The sequence below is a fragment of the Scardinius erythrophthalmus genome (assembly GCF_964197995.2).
Source record: "Scardinius erythrophthalmus genome assembly, chromosome: 19".
NCBI lineage: Eukaryota > Metazoa > Chordata > Actinopteri > Cypriniformes > Leuciscidae > Scardinius > Scardinius erythrophthalmus.
The window spans coordinates 35,482,788-35,495,468 of NC_138239.1; the positions used below are offsets into that span (position 1 = coordinate 35,482,788).

Genomic DNA, 12,681 nt, shown 5'->3' on the forward strand with positions numbered 1-12,681 from the left:
AATGTCTAATGTATGATCTTATTTATTATTAATCTTACTAATCTTTTTGGTTATCTTATTGTTTATCATTTCATTATCTTGTTTATATCTTGATATTTTATTTGTTATATTTAATAATAATTTATTTTATAACTTTATTTATATTATTATTTTTATATATTATTTTCTTAATTTATTATTTTGTCTTCTTATTTAAAAAAAATTCTAAACATCTTAAAGATTATTCAATTAGTATATAAACAGTTTACGATAAGAACAACTCTATAATCTGAAAGCAAAAAAGAAAAGTCTAAAAATCGTAATCAAACAGGGGGAACGTTTGCGAAATCTGTTTGCAAACAGTCATTTGTAGTTTGAACTAATTACCGCCTAAATTAAAACAAAAAATATGTGTGCAACTGTGCATTCTTCAAATATTAAATCAGAGTCTGATATAAACAACAATAAAATCGCAACAGGTTTTATATAGTTTCAGAAATGTTGTTGGAGAGTCATGAATTACACATGCACTAAAATACCATGTCCTAACAAGGGCCGATGTAACAAAACAACAAGTGATAAACGCTTTCTCTTACATGTTAATCTGTGATTTGGTCCTAACCTGCCATGACAGATTAATTTAATATGTTGTGCTATATTTCTGTGGTATTGTCCTAGTTAGTGAATTATGACATAAATTAACAATAAATATGAACTGGACTCATTCAGAAACCTGTTCTAAAGAGTCCTGCATATAGGGGTGAATATAGACACTTCTTGCCATTGAGACGACTGGGAAAAAGAATGTACATTCACTCACCTGGTTATCAAATTTAAGTGACTGTGTGCCCACGAGAAACCTGATGGCATCTGTCTCCGCTGTCTGAGCTGCCAGAGCACGCGCCTGAAAACATGACAGCCCATGCATTAATCATACACAGCCAAAATACAAGAAAATACAATACATATGTGACACAAAATGCCTACAGCTGCTACTTAGCCTACCTACCAGCATTTTTGGATATTATAGGACAGATGGGCTCATGTTTTCTTGAGCACGTACAAACAAAAATTTACCAAAACAATGTGCCATGTATATGTATATTTCTATCTATCATTTGACATTCTGTAATTCGTATGATTTGGAAACAAAAAAGGCTTAACTTATTTGTCAAATCATATTTCTCTATTATTTAGTCTTTTGATATTATCATTACCTACTATGAATGCCATATTATCATATATATATATATATATATATATATATATATATATATATATATATATATATATATATGATAATAATATGACATTCATAGTAGGGTATGTAAGTGCTTGTGGTTTATTACCTTCTGATTCCATACTTAGGCTATACAAAAATATACGCAGATACATTGTTTGTGACAGATATTAGGAACGGAACATATCTCTCCATTTATCATGTTTAATATAAAAACATGTTTAATAACCATATTAAACGTAAATATTACAACAGTGAAACATAGGTACCAGTTCATAATGTATCTTCTATATGAGATTGTTGTGTGGAAGAATGAAAAGGGTAAACAGAGCTACAGTACCTGAAACTCCAGGCCATAAATAACCGGTGCATCATCCTCCATCTTCAGTCATTCATTTATTCATTTATGATTTAATTCGGAGTAAAACATTCTCCTGTTTATCAAATACTAATGACATGTACAGCAGTTCCGCGAGAGCAAAATGAAACTTACGAAAACGGCGTACGGAAAGTCACGTAACACTGTTCTCTGAGAGTTCGTGCTTTGTGTTTTGCGAACGCAAGTGTGTTCGAGAATACCAGTCTCCACCGTAGCGCAGATGTTTGACACCTTTCGCACACCGTAGGGTTCTCTTCTTACGTCAGTGCGCATGCGTGTGTTTACACTGCTGTCATCACAGCGTTCATTTCACTGAAGGTAAAATCATGTTTTTACTGTTTTATCATAATGTAATTTTCTCTCTGTGCGTAAGTATTGTGATGAATATGACGGTCACCTAAATGTCAAGTCAACAGTTGTTGTATGTTAGTCTACATTCATCATGTTGTTGCTACAGAGCTCTTCAGACATGCACCCAGTAGCCTATATTATGGATAAACTGCATTTTAATCATAATTATGTTTTACAAATTCTCCTCCAGAATGTTTGGATTTCTATCATTATTTATATAATGAATCAATGGAGCTTACTTGACATTCTGTAATTCGTATTATTTGGAAACGAAAAAGGCTTAAAACTTATCTGTCAAATCATATTTCTCTATTATTTATTCTTTTGACATTATCAGTAGTGCGATAAATGAATGTTTACTTAAATATTATTTCACAAACTCCAGCGAAAAACGAGCAATTGAATAGATATAGAGCAACATCTCTTGTGCTATTTGAATATGAGAAGAAACCAGAGAAACACTGTAAGAATGACCTTGTGAACAAGAAAGAAGTGCTTAATTGTATTGAATGTAAACAATCATTTGTGCTTGTATTGTAATTCAAATCTGTATTTTGTATTATTATTATTTTTTGGTACAAACTGTACTTGTAGATAATATAATATTAATGAAATTCCTGAAGAACTAACTTAGTGGGCTACACTTCCATTACTGTTTCTTAACATAGGCTGCTTAAATTAAAATTTGGTGAAAATAAAGCATAACAAGATATTTATAAGCTATTTTTTCAAATCTCAAAAAAATAAAAAATAAAAATCCCCCCCCAAAAATTGGGAAGTGGTTATACCCAGTGTGAGCAAAGTCAGCACGTTTTATTCCAGTGCCATTAAAGGGACACTTCACCCATTTGCATTAAGCTTTGCATTGTTAGAAACCCAGTCATACTATTGAATGGTCGTGCAACACTCTCTCATTTTCCCCTGAGACAGGAGAAATCTGTTATTTACCTCTTACACTTCCTCCTACAATGACGCAAAAATCGTCATTTTGCGTCATTGTAGGAGGAAGTGTTAGAGGGGGGGATTTCTGTTAAGACTACAGACACTAGTTTCTCATCTTTCCCAGGGGGCGGGACCCGCTCACGCTACAGGCCTATTACAGATCAGTGGGTGGGACTTTACTCTCTGAAACTGAAAGCAATATCCTCCATCTTGTTTGAAGCTAAGCTAACAGGCGCTGTGGAGACAGATGTAAAGTTATGACAATAGCGGAGGAGAGTGCTCAATATGATATAGAAGAGGATTTTGGAAGTCTGATGCTTGAATCAGGTGTTTGTGGCTACCTTTACAAGCCGCATTATAGCGAAGAGCAGCCGAGGCAGAAGACCTGCCTGCCGCGGACGAGGAGCCCGGACTGGCTCGGGTTAGGGCGGACTGGTGGCGCCGGTGATCTCACAATGCAGCTACGAACACAGAGATAGAGTCCGTCTGCGGCAAAGAATTTCAACGATGACAATTTCTCCTGGACGAAATCTCTGAATCAGACGAGGACACGGACGTTTGTGTTGAGAACTATCCTTGTTTCGCACCGCATATGTTCTGACTGAACATCCAGGTACCATGCAATAATTCACCTTTTCGAAAGAAATACAAACGAGGAGTAATGCACTATATGAGTTCGCCAACTAACTAGACATTTTGTGTGAATGTGAAATGAATTTCAAGCTCTGGTAGTAGCTAGCCTTGTAGACGGAAGAGTGATTTCTCTTATAGGCAGATATGCGCTTTCTGGATTAGTGGGAGTGGCTTGCGGAGCTGTGCAATGTGGTGCATTGTGGGAGTTGTTGTCTTTCATACAAATGCGTTCTGAAGTTATTTTTTGTCTTTTCTCGGTCACGAAGGCACCAAATTCAAAAATTATTTTACATTTCGACTACATATATGACCCACTTTAAATAAAAAACAATGTTCAAATGGGTGAAATGACCCTTTAACTTACATTTTCGAGAAAAAGAAAATGACCCGAACTAAACATAAATGTTATAAAAGTGCAACAACAAACGTGCCATTACAAAATTTAAAATATATTTAAATACATGACATACTTTAAAAATGAATAACATTAAAGTATATTTTAGTTTATCATACAATTGCTTTTCAGTACATTCAGCTGTGCACTATTTTAAAGACAGAACGGAGTAAATATGAAATTACATATAAATTTGTAAAGACACTAATTTCATTTAATAAATGTCAAATTCATTTTCATTAAATGGTAAATAATATCATGCAGTTAGGCTAAGTGTCTGGGAACATTACATTTAAGTTTACACATAAGTAAATATTATATCTGTAATAAGAATGCAAGTGTTCTTATTCACAATGGTGTTTATGTGTCTATAATTTTTCTTTTAGCTATTTAGCCTTATTCATTGATCTGTGTTTTGTTTGACTGGGAATGACAGGGAACATCCAGGCTGGAGTCATGGACAGCAGTGAAGGTCCATCTCAGAGGCCTGTTACTCTGGATATAGATGCAGAGACGCCTGAAGCCTCTGTCACACCCCAGACTGACACAACAGAAGCGTCTTTCCAAGAGGAGAGCATCGACCTGGACGCCGAAGCGTTCGTCTCCCCACCGGACGACAGCATTCACTCGGAGAGCTTAATAGACAAGCTGTATGACCAGATGATGGAGAGCGTGATGATCTCAGACTCCCCTAACAGCGAGGAAGAGGACGTCGTTCCCATCGACTCACTTTTGGGGCAGAATGAAGATGAGGAAGCGCTTTTGTCCAAAACACCGGATGAAGATACAGTAGAACAAAAGGAGGATGACACTGCTAAACCTGAGGACACATCAGAGCCTTTATTGGAAGAAGAGAACGAAGAGGAGAAGATTACACAGGCGGATAACAAAAGGGAAATTGTTCCTCAGCACGACCCAAACCCAGAGGCTCCCAAAGTTCAGGAATCCGAACTTGAGGTGAATACGGATACGTCCCCCAAAGAGGAGCCGGTCCCGGTGTGTACTATCTTCAGCCAGGCTGTGCAACCCAAAACACAAGCCCTGATTCCTGACGGCTTTCAGCCAACGCTAGTCAAATCTCCAAGTTTTACCATCGGCAACACAGACACCCCCAACAAGCTCATCCCTCAAGTGTGCCAGCCCAGTCCCAGCCTCAGTAAGTTCTTCACGGATAACTGCGTGGTCAACCCCGCCTCGGACTTCTTCGATTCCTTCACCACATCCACCTCTTTCATATCGATCAGCAACCCGAATGCAGAGTCGGCCAAGACTCCAGATTCTCCGTCGGGCCCCGGGCCTCAGGAAGCTGTGCCGACCAGTGCGTACTTCACCCCGGTCGCTGCGAAACCGCAAGAAAGTCCCGCGGAGCCCGTGAACAAACTCCAGGCCGTGTTCTCAAGCTGCGACGACCCTTTCGCGAGCGCTCTGATCACCAGCGATCTGGATAAGCGCTATGACGCCTGGCTTCCCTCAGACGACACCAGGAAGGTTCTGATATCAGTGGCCACTCAGCAGATTAGCCCTGCGCAGATCGACCGAGAGCAGCTGGCCATGCCCGGACTCAAGTTTGACAACCTACAGGTCAGTGCAGTTTCGCAAAATTGCATTTTCAGATTTCTAATTTCTAACTAAACGGAATGTGGTGTATAAAGATTCTTGAACATTTTTTTTTTTTTTTTTATTCAAAGCAAAAACTGGGTGCAGGTTTGATGTGAAATAAGAGTAGCCTATATAATGACAGATTCATTTTTTAAACCTAGCCTAGGTGTTCATTTAAAGACCACATTCATTCAAAAGTTGCGTTTTGTGCCTTTTATTCCATATTTATTATAGGCAAATTACATTTAGGATTACTCTAGCATAGGGGTGTGCGATATAATGTTATCAAAAGTACCGACTTCGGCACCAAATGTGACAATACCAGCATTTCCCTCTAGCATTTTGAGCAATGTTGAACTGATTCTTAAACACCTCTGATTGGCCATTGTGTTCACGCGCTCATCATATATGTCTCTGATTGGCCATTGTGTTCACGTGCTTAACATATATGACTGTGATTGGCCATTGTGTTCACGCTCTCATCATATATGTCTCTGATTGGCCATTGTGTTCAAGTGCTCAACATATATGACTGTGATTGGCCATTGCTGGGAGCATTTGAAAGCAGGCGTCTATCAGCCGATCCCTAATATATCCACTGATAGACGCCTGCTTTCAAACGCTCCCGTATGTATCAGGCGTAAGCGCTCAGTGAAGACAACATATTTTTGAAGCGTTGATCATTGTAGCCAATCAGAGGCATATGTTGATTGCATGAACACAATGGCCCAACACACGCTGCGTCCCAATTCGCATACTATCCGTCCTAAATAGTATTAGGATAGAATTAGTACATCCTAAATCGTAGTATGTTGAAATGAGTGCTCCAAAGAGACCCGGATGGTCTACTGTTTCCGGTCAGAATCTGAAGTGCAGATCCGTGTGCTCTATAACGGCTAATATTGCCCACAACCCATCGCGCGCTGGACGAGGATTCGGTTAGAACTACAAACATGAGTGAAAAGTGTTAAAAAACTACAGACATGGAGGATGAACGAGTCCGGTGGTTGTGTAGAGGTTTAGATAAAGGGGTTTGAGTGATTAATTATCAGTGTCTAACCTGATGAAAAATTTATTTATTCGATGTTGTCCACATTATATTTCATCTGCAGCAGCATTGTGAGCTTTTGTAAAGATATGTTTAGCCATTACCTTTTAAATGCATCATTATATTCAAATTGCAAACACATGCGCATTAAAGACCCACGACTGGCAGATCAATGTGCTTCAATTTTCTCTCCGAAATGGTAGGAAATTAAATTAGATTGAATGGAGGATCAAATGTGACAAGATGATTGACAGGGCAGTTTTCGGTGACAGGATGCACACAACAGAGCTGTCCGTTAAAGATGACGAAGTAGTATTTCCCAAAGCTTGCCTACTCTTCTGCTGCACACTCAAAAGTATGTACTTTTTATGTACTATGTAGCTTGTGAACACAATGGCCAATCACAGACATATTGAGTCCATGAACACAATGGCCAATCACAGACATATATGTTGAGCGTTTGAACACAATGGCCAATCAGAGACCTATATGTTGAGCGCATGAACACAATGGCCAATCACAGACATATATGTTGAGAGCGTGAACACAATGGCCAATCACAGACATATATGTTGAGCGGATGAACACAAGGGCCAATCAGAGACATATATGTTGAGCGCATGAACACAAGGGCCAATCAGAGACCTATGTTGAGAGCGTGAACACAATGGCCAATCGCAGACCTATATGTTGAGCACATGAACACAATGGCCAATCACAGACATATATGTTGAGCACATGAACACAATGGCCAATCACAGACATATATGTTGAGCGCATGAACACAATGGCCAATCACAGACCTATATGTTGAGCGCATGAACACAATGGCCAATCAGAGACATATATGTTGAGCACATGAACACAATGGCCAATCACAGACATATATGTTGAGCGCATGAACACAATGGCCAATCACAGACCTATATGTTGAGCGCATGAACACAATGGCCAATCAGAGACATATATGTTGAGCACATGAACACAATGGCCAATCAGAGACATATATGTTGAGCACATGAACACAATGGCCAATCAGAGACATATATGTTGAGTGCAGGAACACAATGGCCAATCAGAGACCTATATGTTGAGCGCATGAACACAATGGCCAATCACAGACCTATATTGTTGAGCCTGTGAACACAATGGCCAATCACAGTCCTATGTTGAGCGCATGAACACAATGGCCAATCAGAGACATATATGTTGAGTGCAGGAACACAATGGCCAATCAGAGACCTATATGTTGAGCGCATGAACACAATGGCCAATCACAGACCTATATTGTTGAGCCTGTGAACACAATGGCCAATCACAGTCCTATGTTGAGCGCAGGAACACAATGGCCAATCAGAGACATATATGTTGAGCGCATGAACACAATGGCCAATCACAGAGCTATGTTGAGTGCAGGAACACAATGGCCAATCAGAGACATATATGTTGAGTGCAGGAACACAATGGCCAATCAGAGACCTATATGTTGACCGCATGAACACAATGGCCAATCACAGACCTATATGTTGAGTGCAGGAACACAATAGCCATTCAGAGACATACAGTGAGGAAAATAATTATTTGAACACCCTGCTATTTTGCAAGTTCTCCCACTTGGAAATCATGGAGGGGTCTGAAATTGTCATCGTAGGTGCATGTCCACTGTGAGAGACATAATCTAAAAAAAAAATCCAGTAATCACAATGTATGATTTTTTAACTATTTATTTGTATGAAACAGCTGCAAATAAGTATTTCAACACCTGAGAAAATCAATGTTAATATTTGGTACAGTAGCCTTTGTTTGCAATTACAGAGGTCAAACGTTTCCTGAAGTTTTTCACCAGGTTTGCACACACTGCAGGAGGGATTTTGGCCCACTCCTCCACACAGATCTTCTCTAGATCAGTCAGGTTTCTGGGCTGTCACTGAGAAACACGGAGTTTGAGCTCCCTCCAAAGATTCTCTATTGGGTTTAGGTCTGGAGACTGGCTAGGCCACACCAGAACCTTGATATGCTTCTTACAGAGCCACTCCTTGGTTATCCTGGCTGTGTGCTTCGGGTCATTGTCATGTTGGAAGACCCAGCCTCGACCCATCTTCAATGCTCTAACTGAGGAAAGGAGGTTGTTCCCCAAAATCTCGCAATACATGGCCCCGGTCATCCTCTCCTTAATACAGTGCAGTCGCCCTGTCCCATGTGCAGAAAAACACCCCCAAAGCATGATGCTACCACCCCCATGCTTCACAGTAGGGATGGTGTTCTTGGGATGGTACTCCTCATTCTTCTTCCTCCAAACACGTTTAGTGGAATTATGACCAAAAAGTTCTATTTTGGTCTCATCTGACCACATGACTCTCTCCCATGACTCCTCTGGATCATCCAAATGGTCATTGGCAAACTTAAGACGGGCCTTGACATGTGCTGGTTTAAGCAGGGGAAACTTCCGTGCCATGCATGATTTCAAACCATGACGTCTTAGTGTATTACCAACAGTAACCTTGGAAACGGTGGTCCCAGCTCTTTTCAGGTCATTGACCAGCTCCTCCCGTGTAGTTCTGGGCTGATTTCTCACCTTTCTTAGGATCATTGAGACCCCACGAGGTGAAATCTTGCATGGAGCCCCAGTCCGAGGGAGATTGACAGTCATGTTTAGCTTCTTCCATTTTCTAATGATTGCTCAAACAGTGGACCTTTTTTCACCAAGCTGCTTGGCAATTTCCCCGTAGCCCTTTCCAGCCTTGTGGAGGTGTACAATTTTGTCTCTAGTGTCTTTGGACAGCTCTTTGGTCTTGGCCATGTTAGTAGTTGGATTCTTACTGATTGTATGGGGTGGACAGGTGTCTTTATGCAGCTAACGACCTCAAACAGGTGCATCTAATTTAGGATAATAAATGGAGTAGAGGTGGACATTTTAAAGGCAGACTGCCAGGTCTTTGAGGGTCAGAATTCTAGCTGATAGACAGGTGTTCAAATACTTATTTGCAGCTGTATCATACAAATAAATAGTTAAAAAATCATATATTGTGATTTCTGGATTTTTTTTTCAGATTATGTCTCTCACAGTTGACATGCACCTACGATGACAATTTCAGACCCCTCCATGATTTCCAAGTGGGAGAACTTGCAAAATAGCAGGGTGTTCAAATAATTATTTTCCTCACTGTATATGTTGAGCGCAGGAACACAATGGCCAATCACAGACATATATGTTGAGCGCATGAACACAATGGCTAATCAGAGACATATATGTTGAGAGCGTGAACACAATGGCTAATCAGAGACATATATGTTGAGAGCGTGAACACAATGGCTAATCAGAGACATATATGTTGAGAGCGTGAACACAATGGCTAATCAGAGACATATATGTTGAGAGCGTGAACACAATGGCTAATCAGAGACATATATGTTGAGAGCGTGAACACAATGGCTAATCAGAGACATATATGTTGAGAGCGTGAACACAATGGCTAATCACAGACCTATATGTTAAGCACGTGAACAACACAATGGCCAATCAGAGACATATATGTTGAGCGCAGGAACACAATGGCCAATCACAGACATATATGTTGAGCGCATGAACACAATGGCTAATCAGAGACATATATGTTGAGAGCGTGAACACAATGGCTAATCACAGACCTATATGTTAAGCACGTGAACAACACAATGGCCAATCAGAGACATATATGTTGAGCGCAGGAACACAATGGCTAATCAGAGACATCTATGTTGAGAGCGTGAACACAATGGCCAATCAGAGACATATATGTTAAGCACGTGAACACAATGGCCAATCAGAGACATCTATGTTGAGCGCAGGAACACAATGGCCAATCAGAGACATCTATGTTGAGCGCAGGAACACAATGGACAATTAGAGGTGTTTAAGAATCTGTTCAACAGCGCTCAAAATGCTAGAGGGAAATGCAGGTATCATCACACTTTCATAATTTCAGTATTGGTACTTTTGACAAAACTAGTGCAAAATCACGATTTTTGATTGTGAACGATTCAAATGTCTCCACAATCTGCTTTAGGCGAAATATCGTAGTATCGTGCTACAGTGCGTTCTATCAGTCCTGGCGCCTTCGTCCCAACATACTGTACAACGCGACTTACATTCACATCACATGTTGACGCAGAGATAGGGTTACATTCATTTGACATTACAGTTATTTACAAACATAAAAGTTTATTATTTGCATGCGTTTTAAAGCCTTGCCTGTTAAACATTGTAGTCACATGCTGTTTTGAGCGCATACACCCGAATCACGCGCACACACTAAAATCCTGTCAAACAGCTTGTGAGTATTAAACTAAATTATCGTTTGCATCTTATCACGCTTAAACTGTCAAATACACACAAGGTTTACATAAACGCAATTGGTTATGTCTTAAGTGAACGTAATCAGTCAGGAGAAAACCGGATGCGTGTCTGTATATTAGATCCGTGCATGAGGTCTTAAGTGACGGCAGCCCAATGAACCTGCTGCCGCTTGTCATTAATGTTGATCAAACGACAAAAGACAAAGAGAAAATCACTTACTGCTCCTCACTGAATAATTTTAGTAGTTTTGATAAGAATCTGTGTATATATGATTACTCAGTCTATTTAGGTTTTTTTTTTTTTTCACATTTGTTTATTAAATTTTGTACTTGAATACTACTAATAATGCTTGAATACACCTACTGTGAAAAAATAAAGCACTGTGTATTTCACTTTTTTATTATAATGTATCTGTAATAAACATATTTGTTCTTATTTGTAATGACAAAGATAACATAACGAAATAAAGATTTTACTTTACCCTACTTCGACCTAAATCATTTTTTTCTTAAATCAGTCATTCTTTTTTCTTTTATATTTTGTTACATTGTAAGGCTACATTTTTAAAATGGGGTTATATAATTAGTTAGTTTGGCTGCACTGCGCAGTCACTTGCAAAATAGTAAAACCAACATACATTTTTTTTTATAAAATTGTGATTTTCCTGAAAGAAATTGTAATATGATATTTTTGCCATATCGCCTATCCTTACTGTACCATATAACATTACATTACAAATTATTATTTCAAATAAATGCTGTTCTTTTGAACTCTCGGTTCATCAAAGAATCCTGAATTAAAAAAAAATATATATATATATATATATATATATATGCAGCACAACTTTTTTCAACACTGATAATAATCAGAAATGGTCCTTAAGCTGCAAATCAGCACATTAGAATGATTTCTGAAGGACCATGTTGTCACAGTTGGTTGTTGCATTAAGCACACAGCAAAAGGAGTCTTTATTAAGTCCACACAGAAAACTCAGGAGATCACAGGAGGAAACAATAAACACAACCACATTTAACACTGATTATGCCAGACAAAAGAACTAGGGAAAAACAGGGTTTAAAAACATGGGGAGAGTAATCAAGAAAAAACAACAGGTGTGTAGAACTACCGGTAATTAACAACCAAGGAAACTAAGGGAACACAGGCAAAGCAGAACCAAAACACAATGAAACTAAATCAAAACCAAACATACAAGTTACATATGTGACACTGAAGACTGGAGTAATGATGCTGAAAATTCAGCTTTGATCACAGGAATAAATTATATTTTAAAATATATTCACAGAAAACTGTTATTTTAACAATGTTCGCAATATTACTGTTTTTACTGTATTTTTGATCAAATAAATGCATCCTTGGTGAGCAGAAGCGACTTCTTTCAAAAACACACGAAAAACAATCTTACCAACCCCAAACTAGCGTATGTCCGTTTCATAGGGTCTTTAAACTTCTGTAAATAAAAGTGAAGACATAGTGAATAATTGTCTCTGTCAGTCTGTGTTTCGTTGTCCTCAGTGTGGGAACGCTCTGAAACAGGGATCTGTGTGATTTGCAGGGCGACGCGGTGAAAGATCTCATGCAGCGTTTTCTGGGTGACCAGGCAGCGATGAAGAGACAGGTGCTCTCGGCCAACTCAGTGGAGCAGAACTTCCTGGGACTCAAGCGGCTAATAGTGAGTAGCAGATCATGATTGTTCCTTCTCGTGCTCCCATTTTCTGAATCACTTCAGCCGAGACAGACATGTCACATTTTAAAACGAGGG

At 39.1% G+C, this 12,681-nt stretch overlaps 2 protein-coding genes across 4 annotated transcripts in view; one reads left to right on the forward strand and one right to left on the reverse strand.

Annotated features, from left to right (window-relative positions):
* eipr1 (EARP complex and GARP complex interacting protein 1) overlaps nucleotides 1-1,769 on the reverse strand; it is a 51,322-nt gene extending 49,553 nt beyond the window's left edge. Inside the window, exons 1-2 of the mRNA XM_081347796.1 lie at nucleotides 1,560-1,769; nucleotides 800-883 (exon numbers count right to left, since the gene is read on the reverse strand). Coding sequence (XP_081203922.1) covers nucleotides 800-883; nucleotides 1,560-1,601 — 126 coding nt within the window. The 5' untranslated portion in view covers nucleotides 1,602-1,769. The remainder of the gene's footprint in view (nucleotides 1-799; nucleotides 884-1,559) is intronic.
* Nucleotides 1,770-1,853: 84 nt separating this feature from the next.
* trappc12 (trafficking protein particle complex subunit 12) overlaps nucleotides 1,854-12,681 on the forward strand; it is a 41,294-nt gene continuing 30,466 nt past the window's right edge. Inside the window, exons 1-4 of one of the 3 annotated variants that reach the window (XM_081394520.1) lie at nucleotides 1,854-1,916; nucleotides 3,242-3,504; nucleotides 4,355-5,499; nucleotides 12,475-12,591. In XM_081394520.1, the coding sequence (XP_081250646.1) occupies nucleotides 4,375-5,499; nucleotides 12,475-12,591 (1,242 nt within the window). In that variant the 5' untranslated portion in view covers nucleotides 1,854-1,916; nucleotides 3,242-3,504; nucleotides 4,355-4,374. Of the gene's footprint in view, nucleotides 1,917-3,015; nucleotides 3,505-4,354; nucleotides 5,500-12,474; nucleotides 12,592-12,681 lie in introns of all 3 variants that reach the window. The other 2 variants (XM_081394521.1, XM_081394522.1) reach the window with 2 other exon arrangements.